This window comes from Aulonocara sp. 'chitande type north' Nkhata Bay, linkage group LG14, assembly GCF_057382095.1.
Source record: "Aulonocara sp. 'chitande type north' Nkhata Bay isolate Kocher_YH1m ecotype deep benthic linkage group LG14, A_spYH_male_GT1.1, whole genome shotgun sequence".
NCBI classification, from domain to species: domain Eukaryota; kingdom Metazoa; phylum Chordata; class Actinopteri; order Cichliformes; family Cichlidae; genus Aulonocara; species Aulonocara sp. 'chitande type north' Nkhata Bay.
In genome coordinates, this window is record NC_141357.1 from 30,313,444 (window position 1) to 30,333,418 (window position 19,975).

The 19,975-nt window shown below is 41.5% G+C and overlaps 1 protein-coding gene across 8 annotated transcripts in view; it reads right to left on the reverse strand.

The window, feature by feature from the left end:
* robo2 (roundabout, axon guidance receptor, homolog 2 (Drosophila)) overlaps positions 1-19,975 on the reverse strand; it is a 260,038-nt gene that overhangs the window by 23,470 nt on the left and 216,593 nt on the right. For 7 of the 8 annotated variants that reach the window (XM_086262028.1, XM_086262031.1, XM_086262026.1 and 4 more), the window contains 13 exons: positions 18,630-18,754; positions 16,931-17,102; positions 14,047-14,252; positions 13,048-13,129; positions 12,778-12,943; positions 12,515-12,681; positions 11,223-11,344; positions 9,414-9,645; positions 6,470-6,594; positions 6,214-6,385; positions 4,993-5,181; positions 4,098-4,124; positions 1,321-1,363 (listed from right to left, as the gene is read on the reverse strand). In XM_086262028.1, coding sequence (XP_086118154.1) covers positions 1,321-1,363; positions 4,098-4,124; positions 4,993-5,181; positions 6,214-6,385; positions 6,470-6,594; positions 9,414-9,645; positions 11,223-11,344; positions 12,515-12,681; positions 12,778-12,943; positions 13,048-13,129; positions 14,047-14,252; positions 16,931-17,102; positions 18,630-18,754 — 1,828 coding nt within the window. The remainder of the gene's footprint in view (positions 1-1,320; positions 1,364-4,097; positions 4,125-4,992; positions 5,182-6,213; positions 6,386-6,469; positions 6,595-9,413; positions 9,646-11,222; positions 11,345-12,514; positions 12,682-12,777; positions 12,944-13,047; positions 13,130-14,046; positions 14,253-16,930; positions 17,103-18,629; positions 18,755-19,975) is intronic. The other variant, XM_086262027.1, reaches the window with a different exon arrangement.

The window sequence follows — 19,975 nt, forward strand, 5'->3', positions numbered from 1 at the left end:
ATTTGGCAGGAGCCAATGAGAAACTAGAAACAGACGTGGTTTAATTTGCTATTGTCTAATTAATGCAATAAACATCTCAGGCAACACATGAACACTTTTCCCCCAAGATATTCTGTTCCACATTTTCACTCTCAGGGCAGATGGGGAAGTAGCAACATCTGGGATTTGATGACAATAGAGTGACTAATGGATCAGAGGCTTGTGCTAGGGCTCCAGATTGCATCCCAGTGTTGTGAAAATTATGGAAGTCACTGCTTCTGACTAAAAATATGACAAATATAAAGCAGCAAAAATACAGATATTTCAAATCCCATTCGCTGGAGTGAGAATCAGAACCACTTATGTGGAAAATTGAAGGAAAAACACTTCAGCAGAAAGTAGATGAGAAACGGCATGGCAAGTGGCGTGGCTAATTCATTAAGAGATTGCTGGCAGCTGACAGAACAATACAAACAAAATTGTCCACAGTAGCATCCAGTTGTATGCACAGAAAATGGGAAAATTTGGAGAAAAAAAAGAGCATAAATATTAAAAAACAAATTGTTGCAAATAGACTGCAGAGCAGACACGTTCCCAAACGCCCAGATACACTCAGGGTCAAATTTAGTTGCAGACTCTCACTGAGTGTTTGAGATCTGGAGATTCTACCTAGTCAGGTGTGATAAGCAGTAGATAGACAGAAGCCTGGGATTCTCCAGGGAGTCTCTTGAATACCTACAAAGGCTCTGTAACTGGTGTCATTGAGATGTGCCCTAGTCACCATAGCCCCTCTAACACAGAGTGAAATGGAGCAGGCTGTATGGGGGTGCATAAGGGGTACCTCCACACACCTCTCCCCTGGGTAATTATTTTTACATTATTACATGTGCTCAGATCCCAGCCGCCCACGCAAGGTGACAGGCAAATTTATCACTCCAGAGGGCTTCGGGGTTGCCTATAGCCAGCAGCGGAAGATAAATGACAAAATAAAAGCACTCTATGCTTAAATTGTTTCTGTTAATTCCGCTGAGGAGATTTATGAGTTCATCTACCGATGCATGAATGGAGATGTGGTTGAAATGTATATTTCTATGCGTGTTTGCATGGTAGGCACACAACAGGTATCGGTTATCAATCAATCTATTAGACATTTAGAAGTGCTGGGATCAAAAGCAGCTTGCTGAGGACTTCATGCATAACTATGGAGGAAAGGCTGAGTAAAGCCAATGACATAGGGAAGTAAATAATTATAAAGTAAAGGATTTTTTTTTACTCGTTTTAGATGAGACTGCGCACAAATGTGTAGAATGGGTGTGAGATTCACTTTCATGCGATACTCACCTTCCATTGCTCATCAGCCCCCCATCAACTCTCTGGAATGTCACTAAAGAGAAGAAAGAAAAAGGGAAAAAAATACCAGATATTAAGTTTTTCAGGTATAACATAAAGCAAACCAGGGTTTGTTTCCATAAGAAGAAAGAAATATTGTCTTTTTAGCATTGCCCATTTTGCTCTTGTGCTTCAATAGCAATGTATTCATTTTTTTCATGCACGACATGATAGTTGATGGATTCACAAAGGGGTGCAGATGTCCGTCTGCATCCAATGTCGTTCTCTTTTTTTAACGGCTATGAAGAGGACTGCATATTGCTTTGCTTTGCATAAGTGGAGACGTCATGTGTTCCTCAAGGACAAGATGCCTGATGAGAGGGAAAACTCATTTCATTTTTTTTTATTTTGCTGCTGTGTTATTATCAGATTTGTGATTAAATCTCAAACCAAAAAAAAGAAAGATTAGAAATGGCAGAGGCTTCATTAACCACACAGAGTTTTCTATCTACAAGCGTAGAGGCTGAGTTGCTGATGCTTTTTGGCTGGCAGGGCTCCCCAGAAGGTATGCATGTGGCCTGTTTCATTACAGCGATCTACAGATAACAAGGGCTGCTCTTAGTCGGAGGCTGGTAAAACTGCGTGGCCGAAAGTGAGAGCCGACTGTGAAGGATCCATTTCATCTCTGTTGTGATGGCAAAGCAGCAGTGAGAGTTCTAAGCATGTAAGAACTTCAATGGATCACAGGAAACACAGAAAAGCAGCAAGAGTTTTGGAAACCACCTCGTACCAATGAGGGGGGGGGGGGGGGGGGGAATGAAAAGGGGGGGAAATAAGAGAGCTGGTTTACTTAAGAGAGCAAAGGAAAGCTGTTAGTAATTTGGCTCATTTGTTCCACAGATGGAGATTAAAGAGAGAAGAAGGCTGAACATTCCCCCTTTTTTTCTGTTTCATTCAAGTCGGTTCCACAACAAGCCTAGGCATGGGCAAAAGAGGGGGCTTTTCTGTGGGTGACGTAGTAACAGAAGACAGACAGAGGAAACTCCCACAATAGATTAGAGAGACTGCTACACTTTAATGTATCACCAACATTACCTAAGCTTACTTAATCCAATTTTTACTCTCGTAACCACAATTCCAGGCTTTCAAATGAGAGCGAGACAATTTAAATTCTGTCAAGCATGCATGTTGGAGAGTTGAACGTTTATTTACTACATTAGGGTTTAAGCAAGTGAACACCAGCAGGTGGAATTAAAATACTTTGTTTTACCCAGATAGAGCCAACATTGCAAGTCTGCTAGAATAAAATAGATCTCAGAGAGCTCAAGACAGAAACCGCAGTCTTTATTCAGTGAAATCCAAAGCCGCTTCTCTTTGTTCCCCACCACCAAACTTGCATTAAAGAATACTCAGTTGTTTGAGTGAGGACTGACAGGCGGGTGTGAGGGGGAGGCTGTTCAGCGGGGAAGGCCTCTGAAGTCCCTATCTGTGCTCGGGCACATTTCTGGGCTGCTGTGGAATACTTTTATGTTAGCCAGAGTGACATGGCGGCAGGGCTGTGCTTCTCGCCTCCGTCTTCAAGATAAGCACTTTTTTCCCCCCAATATGAATACAGATTAATCCCCTTTAATAAGCACCGATCGTGGGTGGAGGTGGGGGTGGGAGTGGCATAATCAGCATATAAAAATTCCATCAAATCTAATTTTTGCTGGCCGCGTGCCTTAACATAGTTGTGATTTACCACTCCTGTGGAGACAGCTTTAGAGGGTTGAGACTGGACACGCTCAACACATCAACTAATTGTCAATGCAGACAAGAGCACTGTAAGACTCTTCAGCACCACTTTGACTCCCATTCAAAATATAGCACTCCAATTTATGCTGTGTTTGCCCTTGTTTGCTCTTGTTACTCAACACTCTTTGTGAAAAAACCTGCTCTCTCTTTAGCATCTCTAAGGAGTGTTTTCCAAGTTTTTCCAAGCAAATGTCCTGCAAGGGATGCTGTGATACTTCACAAAAGTAATTAATTAGTGAAGGAAAAAAACTGTAGTTTTACTGAAGTTTTTTTAAGGATTAATTTTTTTGAATATTTTAAATATTTAAAACTTCCAACCGCTACTCTTCTCTCCCTTTTCTTATTCAGATGAATCATTTATACACTTTGGACTCCTCTTAAGCTGAATTAGCTAAAAGGAAGATGATAACATACACTCACGAAATTGGCCCATTAAAAATGTAATGCCACTCAAGGAAGGCAAACATGTGTTGTCACAGTAGTAGAGGAATCGTCACAAATAAGGAACACAAAACTCAGAAAGGAAACGGCACCCAGCTGACTAGATGACATCAAAGGAAAGCAGATGCTCGGAAATCGAAAAAAGAGAAAACAAAGAGGGTTTGTTTAAGGAGAAAGGAAATGGACAGTCTAACCGTACCCCACAAAAATGCCACAAACAAAGCTACACAAATCAGAATGACTCGCCATTCAGAAACAGACAGCTTCAATAGAAATACACACAAATACAACACGACATGGAATAAAGTTGTGGTTTGAGCAGGAAAAAAAGAGTTTAAGTTTGCAGGGCCCAGATCATGGCCAATAACAAACTGAAATGTTTTTTCGCTTCTATTTTTGATTCTCTGATGGCACACATTGCGTTCACCAGCATGAGGTTTCAATTTGCATTAGCCATGACCGTAAGTGTGACAGTTCAAACATATGCACTAGAAGCGGGCAGGAGATGAAGCTGTACTTAGGTGGGGGGAGGAGACGGGACAAATGAACAGTACCTGCAGGGGTGAAGGTGAAGGACTGAACTGCAAAACAAGAAGACAGAGAAGTTGTGTGTTAAAAGCCTGCAGAGGTAAGCAGCGCTTTAGGGGGGTATCTGCACACAAGGAACTGGGTCAAGCTGAGAGGTGCTGAGGGTCAGAGAATGGGAGACCACAACGTCACCCAGTGTGCAGAGCGACAGCCAGAAAGCAGCCAGCTCAGAGGCCACAGAGGTGTAAAGAGGGTGGCATAAACAAAATAAAACAGACACGCACACACACACACATACAAATGTAACAAACAGAAATGAAGAGTAAATTAACCAAGTCAGCATATCGTAGCACTTCTTGACTTGATCAGAAAACATCATAAGGATTTAGACTTATTTAAAAGGAAAGAAATAACGCGAGAACACTCAGAGAATACGACACTAAATTGTCAGCTCATTACCATTTTCTGTTCTCTAATTAAATCTTGTACTCCTGGCAGATTATGTGGACTTGGTGGTTGCTAGTATTGACAGGGGGGTCTCTCAGTAAGATGTCAGGGTCAGTGTGTGGGAGGAGAACTGGACAAACCCAAGCTTCAGTGACCAGCAGAGAGTCCAGCCTGCCCACTCAGCTCCATCACCCTGGGCTAATAACCAACACAGTGGGTGGATTTGTCAAAAACTGTGACCCTCTGGAAATGTTTCATGCTGACATCTGTCTTCCTTTTGAGCTTTAACACAGTAGCCATCTCAATCTCATCGCAGCGTTCTGATATATTTCATCAAGACTGCACTCATTAAAACTGAAGAACGATAGTGTAGTCGTGGTAAAATACTCCTGCTTTGAAAGAGGAAGAAAATCACTTTAAAGTTAGAAGAGTGTGTTAAGGCACCAGAATGCGTGAAACTGTGATCAATCTAACCTGCATAGTTGCTCAGACCCTTTCTCTTCTTCCTTCTCCAGTACAGCCAGATGCTGAAGCCCATGAGGATGACCCAGCAGGCCCCCCCAATACCGGCGATAAAAGCAGGTTGTTTCACCACATCTGTGATCTGCTCTGTGATGCTGTTGTTCCGGTTTCCATGTATAATCACGTCCCGAAACTCTTTACCTGTTTGTGCAGGAACACAAAGGCGGCACTTATATAATGCTGGCTGAATAGTTACTGAGAAAAAACATAAAGATTTATGCCTTTCTGTATCATTTGATTTTTCAAGGTGAAGGTTAATGCACAAATACTGACAAGCTTAGAAATATTTCACTTTTCCCCCACACCAACAGAAACATAAAGGTTAGCTAGATTAAGCTGAAAGAAAGTGTGTCTGTTACATTTCAGCTGAGGTATTGACCAGAGAAGCAGGACATACTGTCGATCTAAAGGATGTGCAGTAAAATATATTTTACAGACTGAAAAAGACAAAGCTTAAAAGCTTATAACAAATCCCCAGGTGAGCAGGTTGTTTGCTTAGTTTAGCCCCCAATTCCCTCCACAGCTGATAAAACACACTGTGAAATGAGATGAGAGGACCCTGGTCTGTATTGATCTCCAATTGCAGCCTGACCAGTGTGCTTGACGATATCTCTTGCAGCATGGTAGGAAAAGTGCAAACCGCACGCTATTAACATTCCCATACAGTGACAGGAAAAAAAATGTACACTTGTAAGGATAACAACGCACATATGTCTGCATATGCACGTGCAAAGATGCTCAAATGCTCGTGTTCTTTACATTACCAACCACATGAACACAACTATTTGCACGTCCACAGACAGGCAAACACAACATATCATAACTGTAAGCTCACGGCTCTGCTCTCAGAGATGGATTATGTGAGTGACGCTGGGGAAATAAGAGCATGCTGCGGGCCAAGCCATCAGTTATGGGTCAAATCAGGCACAATCTGCCATAGCTCCACATAAATCATATCCAGTCAGACCACATATCAAAATATTTTAACAATATCATCCATTTGGTAATTCCTAGACTTTCATGACAAAAAGTAATGATATTTGCTCAATTCCCGAGATTAAACACTAATGCTGAAATACAATTTTATTGCAACAATATTATTCGATACCCGAATATCATTCACTAAGGATTAAAAAAAGAAAGGGAAATTTGATGTCTATAAGTCAGTCTTACCAATAATAATAGGCTGGGGTTCACTCTTCACTCCAACCCCTGCACTTGTGCTGGCAGCCACTTCCACATGGTACACTACTCCTACCTGCAGCCCACCCACCACTACAGAGCGTATGGCTGCATCCACTGTCTTATTAACATGGAAACGCGTCTCATTCCCAAGACACCAGATCTGAAACGGAAAGGACAAAAATAAGTGATGCCTTTCGCTTTGTGTGACTTAAATGAGAATCCATGCTGACGTGCTGGGACCAACCTTGTACTCTTGGATGATGCCGTTCTGGTGATCAGGTGGCGGGGGGTCCCAGGAGATGCTTATGGAAGTGCTGTTCTGGTTTCCAACGGTCAGAACTGTTACCTGCTGAGGAGGGGCACTGGGAGCTGAAAGAAGAGGTGCAAATATCGATGTCAAAAGTCAAATACACTATCCATCAGTTATGGCAAAGAGAATCAAAACAGAAACAAGGATGCACATACCAGACACAGATTTTTGTTCGCCATGATATTCTATAAGGACAACCCAGGTGACCGAAGCTTGCCATGATCTTTCATTAGAGGGGGATTTACATAAAAAGTAGAGCACATCCGATACTGCTATAACCTGTCTTTAATACATCACATTGATTTAATATATCATCCTTGTCTCCAGCTTGGTAGGTTTGCACAGAAAATACTGGTATTGATTTGTAGAATAATGGCCTGGCATAGTCAGGCAAGCACTCTCAGTCACACTAAGACTCTAGCATTGACCAGGGTGGCACACGGGTCAATGAGCTTATAGGATGAAGTGCAGACAAGAAGGAAATGTGAAAAAAATAAATTTTAGGAAAAGGAAACAAAGTCTCAGTAAACATATTGACTGATTCCATCGATCAGCGAGATGAAACTAAAGCCAGTAGGTGAGGATCAGAGGGGTGATGCCCATCTAAGTGGAATCTGCACAATCCACAGGCAGCCTGGGAGTGGATAGAAACAAGACAGGTCCAAGCTTTCATAAACCTCTGTTGTTATTCTGATGGCAACAATCTTCTGACCCCACAAGGGGTAAAAGGAAAAATAAATAACAGTTGGCCCAACTGGAAATAACGTTTTAAAAATAATGTTTTCTCATTTCCACAGTGGCTGGCAGGGGTGCAGCACCACAGCAGAATACTGACAGGTCAATTACTCCTGTGCTGCCGCTCTCTCACCTCACCTCCATCCAAAATGGCACGTGTCACCCTGTAAATCTGTGCTCATCCCTCAGTGCAATTGGCCACACCAACCCCCAGAGAGCCAGAAGGCCCTGGCATGGTAGAAGATGAATGGGTCCAATGATGAACCCAACACCTTAGCCAGATTAGAAACAATCTTCCAAGGGAGCATCTGATCAACCATCAAGCTCTGGGCTCTCCAACACCGAATTACATTCAGGTGACGAAGTGCTGGATTTGTGCATGGCAGTCATCAGAAGCAATGTCGTTCAAAGTTAATGTTATGAATGATTTAGCAGCTTATTATCATGCATATTTGTGCTAAACAATACACATTTTTCATTAGAGGCCTCAGAGGCTGCGCTAATAGAGCCATTAGCAGAGTGATGTATGGCAGGCAGGAATGTGACCCTCTGTCTCGCATGCACATGGCATGCTGTGCTGGATGATGAAGGAATACAAACATGTCATCCATACAAAAAAGGAGCCAATAGCTATTGAAAAGACTGGGAGTGGGATCTCCCTAGAGATCAATGTATTGTAGATCATTAGTCTAGAAATGAACATTTATACAAACATTACTGATTTCCCTTCTCCTTAAATAAGAATTACTCTGCATAAAACATGATCCTCTGTGGTGACTTCTTAGACAATTATGCAGTGGGAATCAGATGGCAGTCAGAGTTCATTTATCAGCCATGATATGGCTGTCCAGATGGAGAGTGAGAGGACGTGTGAAAAAGGCAAAGGGAGACCAAAAAGATGGACACAGCACTGGCGCGCTGAGCATACTATAACCCTGAATCTGCCTGGACGTACTCTGGGGATTCTTTAATTGTGCTAATAACAACCTAAGTTTTAATCACACTCTGAACCGGATTTCTCTATCTGTCTAGCCACATTTTCTCAGTAGTCCCAGGGACTCTGAAGAGCCTAGAGCCCTGTGTTTGACAGTGCATTAACTCTGACCAAGCGCAGCAGCAGAGTTATGGCAGAAAGTTGTTGAGATTGTGCAGGACCTGGATGCAGATAGGGAATATTATCAGCATTGGTAATAGCTGTGACATGTGGATTTAGGAAACCTTAGGGAGATGTACCTTGGCATGTGTGACTTTAAGGTATGTGTGTGTTTGTGCCAGAGTGTGTGTTGGCGACAGCTGTAACTTGATGGCAGTTCGACTGCTGCAGTGAATGCACTAGCTGACCACAGGAGATATGGTCCCTCTGAGAAAGGGAAAATAAATGGGCCTGTCATCCCAACAGGATGTGAACTGTCTCCTGTCCATGCAGCCTGAATATGCAGTGGAAAGACAGTCTTCGCCTCCAGTATTAAGCGTCTGCATTTGTCTTTTTGTGCTGCTGTAGGTATAAAGTTATATGGTTAAAAGGTTGAAACAAGGTTGGTGGTTGTATTTGTGTTCAGGTTTATATCAAAGCAAAACAGTGTTATTGCAGGTTTTTTTAAAAATGTGTAATTAATTGTAATGTAGTTTGTAGTAGGCACTAAAACAAAAGCAGTTTTACACTTAGCTTCACTTTGGTCGCTCAGTTTTAGTTCACTACAATAAACTTGATCGAAATACATATCTGTCTGTGCGCCTGTTTATAATATAGCACCGCATTGCTCTGTGGCCTTGTCAGAGCCTGTATGAATCAAGCTTTAGGTGACAGATCATCTTCACAGGAGGAAGTGTGAGCTGTGCCCAATCACAGCTCAGATCTGTGGCTGCTGGGTGATGGATTAGATGAAGGTTGGCACTAACACCACCAATCAAAAAAAACAAAACAGCTGGAAGGTCAAAAAGATGAGCATATCCTGGAAGCATGTTTAAACAAAATACAGTTCTTAGTTTTAAAGAGGGGCACCAATGATATTGCAGCAAAAACTGGCACGGAAGCAGCCTATGGGATCGTGTCACTCATCATTTGAGTGGCTGCGCCACAGTTTGATTTTATTGCTCCTGACATACAGTAATATACATATAATCAGCAAGTTCTTCCACTTACCTTCCTCGGTGGTCCTTGCAGTCCTGGATTCACTGTCCATGCCCTGAAACTCATTGAAATAAGGCCGGACCTTGATCTCATAAACTATGCCTTTCTTGAGACCAGAGAGGATCACACTTCTCTCTGAGGGGACGTTCACATCCTGGGTCTGCCATGGTCCTGGTGATGGCAGTCCCGATGTCTGTCTGTAAAGAACTCTGTAACCCTGGATGAACTGGGACTGACGATCCACCTAAAGAGGTAAAAGAAGGCATTATTTTCATTTAGTTATTTTTTATTTCAAAGAGAACTGTGCAGAGGAGATTAATGGATGCTACTTTGGGACATTTGATAGATAATATGCATTGATGTTTTTCTGCAATTCTTACAGGGCTGCATGTATAACACTTTAGAGGCTTTTATGACCAGCACTTCTACACTTTTCTGAATTAACACTGACATCATCTCATACCATAGATCCTACCACAAAGTGGTCCCCCCAACATTAAAAAGGCATTCCATGAAGGACATAGGAATGTCTCATGTGTATTATAAATGCTAAATAGTGGCACCATAAAGCAAGTCCTACTATATTTAGGACGTGGTATGAATATAAGAATTTCATGCAGCAACAAATACATACACCCTGGGGAAATAAGGAGGATACACAATAGAGATGGTAACAGGAGATATGTCCCATAGAAAAGATGGAGAGACAGCAATTGTAGTAGCCCCCTGAAATCCACAACGGGTCCTTCGTCTAAAACTTGGAACCATTTAGCGAGACAGAAAAAGCTGAATTTATGCAGAGGAGGAACGGGTACATAACTCACTGTAATGGCTTGTTAACAGTAGAAGAAGAAGTGAGCAGGGCTTTCAAGTGGGATGTTAAGCAGCTGTTTTTCACCAGTGTAGCTTGAGTAAATCAGCAAAATGGATTCCGTTCTTGGTGCACGAATTTTATTAATGGAATGATTTGGGAATATAAAAGCTTTCTGAAAGGGGCCACTCTGTTTACTTAAAGGGTCCCAGCCACTGATTGATTAGGCAGCCGTGTTTTGTGTTGACTGTACACTGCAATCATAAAGCAATGCTTTAGCATTAAATTAGCGAACAAGTCCACAGGGGTCAATAAAGATGTCACCAGGAAAACTGCTAATGTGGATCATTTGAAAATGCACTCCCTTTGCCACCAAGGGATTTATAGGACCACAATCAAAATAACCATGTACATATTATACAGTCTAAACACCGTAGTGTTTCTGTTCTTATTATTAAACAGATATAAATTTTTTTTTAAAGTGTTTCACATTTGGCAAAATGTTCTAAACTTGGCCAAAAGTTTATTCTTATTTTGAAGCATCAGAAAGTGCATATAGGATATAGTGGATGCAAAGGTTCCTGTTTGCAGATTACTACACTGTATTACACAAAAATTAATTTCAATCTGCTTTTATCTGAGTACGGTAGTCCTTTATGTAAGCAGGAAGCAGCTGAAGACATATGGAAGATAGATGAACAACCAGATGTCTCTGACATCTCTTTTGATGTTACTGTGGTTAATAAAACCATTTTACAGCTATCTGATGTTCAGTTACTTTTAAGTTCCCATTTACAATTTCAAAGCTGCAGTCTTAGGGAATAACCTGACAAAAATTTCCTGGCATAAAACAAATCCTAGCCTCAAGGAGCACCTTCTGACTTCAAAGAGGAATATTTAATGCCAACTATCTTGACTGTGACTCAATTTTGCACAATCAAAGAATCACAATATATGCTCTTGCAGTGAAAATACTCAGCTAAAGTCTGAGTATGCTAAGCTATACTTACTGTCCATGTGACCTGAATGGTTGTGGGACTCAGGACAACAGGATTGTGCAAGCGAACTATGACCTCGCCGAGCTCCTTCTGTACGTGCCTGTGGTCCACACCCTGAGCTGGAGGGCTTATATCTACAAGAGAACAAGAAAGTAAAAATGAGAAGGAGAAGTCCCAAAGTAAAGTCAAAGAGAGTAAAATGTTTCTTACTCTTCTTAAACTCTGTTCACTCAGCTCCACACAATAAACCTTGATTCATCACCATCAGAAGTGGAATAACAAAAGAAAGAATGAATAGACCAGCCAGATTTAACAAAGACGTGTACACTTGGTAATCACGACTTCATTTAAAAAGGAGCAACTTCATCTGCATTAAAATGACCTCATTCCATTTTGTATTAAGCACTTTTCTGATCTAAAGAAAAGAAAGCAGAGTTGGGTTTGCAAAGTTCTTTAGACGTGCGACTTGTCTGCACTTACTGGGATCTGACTGAAAAACCACATCACTGAATGAACTCTGAATATATGACCCCTTAGACATACTGGATGGAAGATGAATGGACACATGACACTATGTTCCAGCTCATTTCTCCCATGCATGTGTTTCAAGTTATAAGCAATAAAAAAAATCCAGCATATGAGATACTGAGTGTGGCTGAAATGAGCCACATTTTGAGTTATTTACTGGAGGAAAAAAAGCCAGTAGTAGTAAAAAATCACTTTATCATCAGTGCATGCTATTGTCAATCAACACTTCTATATATCATCTGAAGGTCTTCATCTCACCATGAGAGAGATAGGCTGCAAATCAAATTCACTTTTTTAGGATGGTATTAGCTTACATTTGACAGAGCACGGCCAAAGGATTGCTTGTGGGAGGGTGTTATCATATCAATGCAATCTGACTGCAGACTGTCCAGTACTGTAACCAAATCATCTTTGGGTTTGGAGACAGTCATTTTCTTCTGTTATGATGATTAACATAGCAGGCATAGCACTAACTCTGTTAGGCCTTCCAAAAGTAGACATGGCTATTTTACATAATTGCTTAAGTGCAGCCTTAATGAGCTGAACTGCAATGAAAAATTTGACCTCTTGAAAGTTGTGCAGTGTTAGTGTCAGTATAACTGTTCACTGCAGACTGCTGAGATGGGCTGATAAGTACCAGAGTTTGGAGTGGAACACAGCGACCTTAATCTATCCTTAGAAACAAAAATCAAATTCAGCTTGTGGCTTATGAAGAACCTATGCATACATGCAGTGAATGTAATGAAGTTGCTTTATATTAGTGTTATGTAAGGTACCTTGTGTTCTGACAGGATCAGACATGGGGCTTGGATCGCTCAGGCCCTGGCTGTTCACAGCTCGCACCATGAACAGGTAGATGGTGTTCGGACGGAGACCTTTGACAGTGAACTGGGTGGTTTTGACGTGGTCTGCCACTGTTTGCCAACTGTTGCTCACTGATTGACTGCAGTGCAAGAGAAATAAAGTTATATCTGCAATCCATAGCATACCAAAGCTGATAGCTAGTGACTGGCGCTTTAATGGGAGTGGTAAAACAAACCTGAACGCTTCAATGACATAGGAGGAAACAGGAGACGCTCCAGCCAGCCCAGGCTGCCAGGACAGGGACACACTGTTCTTGGTGACATCGGTAACTTGAGGTTTAGATGGTGGGCCTGGAAGCTCATTATCATCATGGTTCTTCATTACAATCACTCCACCTGATTCTGAAAGTTTCAGTGAAGAATACAACAAACAGCCATTTTCATCAATAAACAGTAAAGTTAAAACAAATATCACGTCAATATCATGTCATCTTCCCTCGACCTACCTTTGACTTCCAAGAAGGCACTCCATGAGGTTTCGCCACTGGAGCTGGTGGCCACACATGTGTAGATCCCAGAGTCTGCAAGCTAGAACACAGTGGAATAAAGACATATATATAAATGAAAACAAGCAGCAAACAATATAAGCAGTAGTAAGGATTCCATTAATAACACTATTAGCGAAAGGGACATTTTAGTTCCCCCTCCTAAAAGCAGCAGTGACTGAATACGTGTTTCCTCCTATCGCTGACACAGTGAAACTGATGGGGGGACTTCTCCGGCTAGGCCCTGCGCTGGACAAACCGTGTGTCATTTGTGAGTGCCTCAAAGTGCTGACGCTAATTTCCTAATGAATTCCATTTTCTACTCACCACCCTTCCATCACTTTTCCACTCCCCCTCCTTATTTCCCCACTGTCCTGCCGACCACAACAAAGACAGGCTAATTAATTTAGGATGGGCTGCAAGAACCCCCTGGACCGATGACAGCTGGCTTGTCTCTCCATCCCTCTTAGGAACTTTGGTTGTTTGTTGGTTTCTGTCCCTGTGCCTTCCTTCCATTTATTAAATAACATGTCAGTGGTCACCGGTTTTGTCAAGCGTAATAGGTATTCCACTGAGGCCACAGAGTGCAGAAAGGGAGATGCGATTCTTCTAAATTTAATCTACTTGATACATTTGCGTGTGCATAAATGTGTGTGTATATATTCTGAACCACAGCTGGATTCCATCCAACCCTTCACAGCTAAACTCAAATGGAGCTACCATGCCACTAAGTGATACAATCATGCAGGTTAAACAGGGGGGTTTGGTACTTCTTGTATGCCCACTGGAAAAACCTTGTATCCTGGAGTCTTGAAAACATGACCATGCGGTTGCAAATAACTGCATTAACATTTTATGTTAATGCTGGTTTTAAGCTCTGCTACAAAGAAAGCACAAAACTTTTAACACATAGTAGCAGTTAGTAGTAGTAACTGTGACTTTAACACTAAAATCTTTTACCCTGATGTTTTTGATCTGCAGACTGCCCAGCTCCTGCAGCGACATGCGGGGGTCCTTTCCTAGTAGACTGACCCCATCCTTCAGCCAGCTGATTGAGGGGATAGGATCTCCTGAAGCCTGACACTTCAGTAGCGCCATACTGTCAACCCCCAGGGTCTGATTGGATGGGCCTTGGCGAATAATAGGCGGAGGTCTATCTGTGAGCACTGTGAAACAAAGAGGAAAATGTGAGTGTTATCCATATTCTGTAGTTCAGATGAATGATGATGCTCATATAATGCGCATGACTATAAAATAAACTGAGTGATAGCACTGGTTATAAAACACACAGCGGGGGGCGGATATTGGTATCTATCATAAAGTAGACTATTTTCTCTGCAGGTCTTGTAATTGTGCCACAGAACAATGATTCCTGTATTTCCAGGAAAGAAAAGCTGAGTAGTGTTTTCTTCTTTCATTGATGTGGCAGAGGGATGCTAAGCGGTTTCCAGTTACTGCCTGGGTAGCTTTATTTTTACACACTACTCTAGACTCTGTGGTACAGTTTGGCGGTGAGACACTGGCCTATTGAGCCAGTATGGTTCAGATAAATACTTCATTATGTGCAGTGTGGGGCACAATAAAAGGTGAATTTTAGAAAGTACGGAAACTGGACTCTTTATTTCAAAAGAATCAGAGAAGGCAACCTTAATTTTTTTATTATTTGGTTCCAGTTTCAATTTAAATGCTACAACTTTGATGGATTCCATTTATATGAGCAAATTCATTTGTTTTAATGTGCCAGAAAAGCCTTTGGGTAACATCTGTAAAATAGGGGATGTGTCAGAGGCGATCTCAGAGATTTAGTACTGTAGCACAAAGGCAGTTTATATATTTAGAGTTGAATAATGTGGAGTCCCCCTGGCTTCGCAGAACCTACATTAATTAGAAAGTATGGATTAATGATGTCAGACCTGCAGGGGCTAATTACCAAGTACCTCAGTAACCTTTCAACACATTATCACACCTCGCTTGCAACCCTAGTTTCTGTCCCGCAGTTACATCTGATAAAAGGAAGTGTTTCCAGATTATTCTCTCTACTTTCGTAGATGCTTCGGGTCAAGAAGGTGGAGAGAAACCTGATATGTTATCCACCAGCCAAATATACTACATTAATTCCACCTTTTTGTTTTTAGGCCTCTATAATAAGTAAGTAGGGCAAATGTGATCAAATGAATCAAAAGTAATAATGTAAAGTTGAAATCCAGCCAAGAGACGATTCAAAGCATTTGCTTCTAGCCAGGGACTCAGTAAGATACAGTTTGTCTTCTGATAGCATAGTTTGTCAAATTAAGATGCATTAAATTATAATGTGCATCCATGTTTGTTAAAAGATGTTTAAAGCAACGTCCCTCACATTAATGCAGTCCTTACTTAGTACAGTACACTGCTGTAAGACTCGGTTTGACAGAAGCTAAAGCGCAAACAGAAGGCATGGTTTGGTCAAGGGGTTTGATGCGTTTAATTTATGTGTCCATGGCATGTGGGAGTGACAAAGGGAGGAGGCAAAGCTCGACTAAGGCCTTGGGTCTCTGGATCAGGAATTTCTCATTACAGATCTCCTTGAACTCCACAGACTGCTGGCGGGACTCCGGGCAGTAAATCACATGAAGACTGCAGCAGGTGTGGCCATGACCTCACCCTGACCCACACCACACTCTTTCCTCCTTTTCCACTGATTTGATTCATTTTGCTAACATGTCTTCAATAGCATATCTTGGCAAAAATAAAAGTGGGAATTAAAATACCTTAACTATAACAATGCTACACATTTCATTCCAAAGTGAATGTGTTTTTCACCATACTGTCTACACTGAGTTATGGAGACATCCTATTTGTTGCCACCACCTGTCCACTATACTGCCATTAAGTTGATCACCCTGTGGCCCTGGTACTGCCAATTGTGAGCTGGAAGTAGTATCACTAATATCCAAAAAGGATATCTGTATCTTTCTTTGTAAGACTTTGATAGAGTTCTTCAGTCTGTCTGAGACACTCATAAAGAATTTAAAGCCCAATCAGAGTTCTAACACTTGTGACTGTTAAACCCGCATGCCATGTGTACAAAATGTTTGTTTAAATAAAAATACAAATACAGCTGAAAAAGTGATAAGCAGGAATTTGAAGGGCACTTTCAATTATGTACCTGCACCCGACTGCAAAACAAAACCAAAAAAATGCCCATGCTGTGTTTTTAATCTTTTTGCTAGCAGGTACTTTAGCCGACATATGGATAGCCGTCTATCTTGCCATCACAATAGCTGATTAGATGCTCCCGCGCCTAGCAAGACAAAAATAATTCATTTCATAGAAAGCCACTGTCACTCTATCAGTCTCCTTCTCCTGCTCCCGCCCTCATACACAAACATGTGGCTCCCTCACTCACCAAACCGCTGACCATTAAACTTGAACAAACTCAAGGGCAATGCTCTATTTTCTTTCCAATAGGAAGACGAGGCATTTTTAATTAAATTGCATCAGGAAAGAAAGAAATAAGTGCACAGAGCAAAAACACAGTAACTGAAGGTTATGGACATACTGACATTTCTTCAACAGTAGTTGAATTTTCTTTGCACTTTGACTGTTTAAAAAATTCATTTGTACTTGTGCACCTACTGCACACACAAAGGTCTTGAAGGCCAAATTCCTACTTGCACTTAACCAGGCAATAGCCGTGTTGTAGCTAAAAGCTGACAAACTCAAGTCAGATGCCATCAGTGTCAGTATAAGTAATTTGTTTGGTGATGGTTCACCTGCCTCACCCCATCTGCAGTGGTACTAAGCAATGTGTCAGTGTGTAGTAGTGTGCTGGCATGGCAGAAGTTACACGTCAGGTTTTCCTCACCATCTGTGACCTCCAGTTGAGCCTTGGCGAGGATACTGCCTGCAACGGTCAGGGCCTGGCAAATATAGTAACCAGCATCTGCCCGCTGCACAGATGAGATGGTCAGGGCTCCACTGGGCGACACCGAAAAGCGATTGTTGGGCTGCTGGGGTTGGTTGGGAAAGAGCAAATTCTGCAGGAAATGGAACAAACAGCCAATTAGTGAGAACATGGAAGCAGTTCAACCTGGAAGAATTACAAAAATGCTCACACATCCATCACCATTGAATCCACACATATACTGTGCACACTAACATGCAAACACATCCGACTATTAGTGTAATCACAGCATGAACAATTCTCTCTTTGACTATGTGAACCGACTTCACGAGCTGCAAAACATGTTTGATGACTTGGTTTCATACTTATTCTTGGGCCAAGCCAGTGGCTCCACTCTCTTAGGAAGGGAACTTTTTGCTCTTGTTGGCTTCATGACCACTTTCCTCTCTGTTTCAATTCCACAGTGGTTTTGAGATTTTTTTTTAAATGTATTTTTTTTAAAAGGAGACCACCTCATGTAAATTAGACTTTATTAAATATAATGTAATCTTGAATTTAGAAAGGAAGACATAATCAGCGTAACACATTTCAGAGTAAATACACAGAATTAGACGACTAATGACACAGAAAAAAGTACTTCTTTCTGAGTAGTTCCCACCTTGTCCCAGCTATTCCTGTACTCTTTTATTAGGATCCCCAGAGGGAACCAGCAAAAACAGCTGGATTGAATTACAGCTAATCACTTACATGTAGCAAACTGCACAGTTTCTTTTCTATTAGACTCTATGGGTCTCCAGAACATATGAGATGTTCAACTGGAAGAAATGCATTAATGTTATTTAACTAATATACTTAATTAGCTTTAACAAATACCATCACATCACATCACAGTAAGGATAAAGAATAGAAAGCTTTAATAAACACAAGGACAAGTGCCAACAAGTGCAGAAATGTCAAGAACGAACAGTCATTTGAAAAGCCTCAACTTTAATGACAAAGTGAGACACACACAAAATTTGAGTTCACATTACTCAATAGCACTGACTCACAATGCTTTAGGTAACATATTGTTATTTGAGTATCATACCTGTGCAAAGTTGTAAGCATGTGTCTCACTTCTGTTCACTGTTTTCAGAAAACTCTGTTCTAATTGTTGGCCTGCAGGCTATGCGTGAGCGTGTTTCAACCTTAGCGAGAGCTGAATCATATCTGTGGCTCATCTACAAGCCTCAACAGGTTCCTAATTGGCACTGTTGTTGACCGTTGTGAGGACACCCAGGTATTTGAATGGGTTATCTGCTTGAGTGAGGGTTAGGATCGTTCTTATCAGTACAGGGTCACAGAAAACCAATTAGCACTTTGCCAGGCACACTTTGATTTGGCGGATCCTGAGAACAAAGGTGTATCTATGTGTCTGTGGTAAAGATACCGATCGCAGATAGTGTAGAAGTGCTGTCTGTGTGTGTGTGTGCAAAGCAGGGGAATCCAAAAAACACAATGACTGTGTGTACAGTTGGTAGAATCGAAACCTGATAACGCCAGATGTACGGTAGATAATAAATCCCGCCTAAAAAGAGAGTGATATGTTTTCACATGTAAAAAATAATAATGAAAAAGTAATTAAAAAACAACATTAAACTGGATTAGTCTGTGTTTGTACCTGACTCCCCTCCTTCTGCCAGAAGACAGCAGGTTGTGGATTTCCTTTGGTTTCACATGGGAAGGTAGCAGTACGGCCTTGTGACACGATTTGGTCCCTTGGACGGATGACAAACTGGGGAGGAGCTGAAGTCAAAGGGCCAGAACAACAGTGTTAGAGGACCTGTGGTGCATAGTGAAGCCGAACATTAAGGCTTAAGGACTTCAAGCAAAAACAAGCAATATACCACATGGTAAAATCAAAATGGGAGTGCTGTACAGAGCTTCCATGCAGCATCATATCTGTCTTTTGCTCTGAACACCAGTGACTATCATGACTCTCACTGCCATGGTAACAAGGCTGGCCATTCATCCAGGTGAGACTGAAGCTGAATGAATGACAGTCACAGTGGCATTCACACAAGGAAGCGTCTCAGTCACAAAGGCATTTAGATCTGAGACAACACATAGGCACACCCATGCCCTGGAAACATCGAAAACTATAACAGGAATAGACAGGGTTAATTGTGTCTGACTTTCCATATGGAGGGTTTACTCTGCATCAGAATGCATCTCATATAAAAGTCAAGATTGTGAGCAGCTTGATACAACTTCTGATCAAAGCTGTATCAAAAGTGAGTGAGAGAAAGAAAAGACTACTTCAGTGTTTACCACACAACAAGCTAACACTTGAAAAGCTATCAAAGTCTGAAACTGTACTGTGAAGCTTTCTCAGTTAACATTCACACGTTTATCAGCAGCTAGACGAACAGTGAGACATTTCTGACTGACAACTTGACAGATGCAGGTCAATAACAAAGACAGCGGACTGGATACAACTTCTATTGGCGTGCAGTGCTGCCGTTTTTGCTTTCTGACCGTTACGTGACACCAGGTGAAGGAGGGAGAATTTCACACCAAACTTTGTTTCACAGATATTTCAATTGCTTTTTAATGAGATATTTAACAAGCAAAAGCTGACATAATCCAAGTGCATAGATGGCACAAAAAAGGGATATAGCATGTGTCCTTATGCATGAAAAACTTTAGTATCCAGACATAATAATCTATCATTTGATAGATGATGATCGGTACAAGTGCAAGAAAGCATTTTAATTATCTGAGTAAATTACTGCCTGACCCAGGGCCTCTACTTGTTTCTTCGGTGAATGTCATTGAGGGTCATGTTGACAAGAGCCATGTTTGCCAAGATAAAAATCAAAAACTCTTACAGAGGAAACACAGCTCCTGCAGAGATAATGAAAGTCAACACATTAAGGGCCCTGAGTCACTGCCATACTATCAAATAAGCACAGAGAGTGGATTAGAGGGACCATTTTCTTTGCAGAAACACAATGAGAAACACCA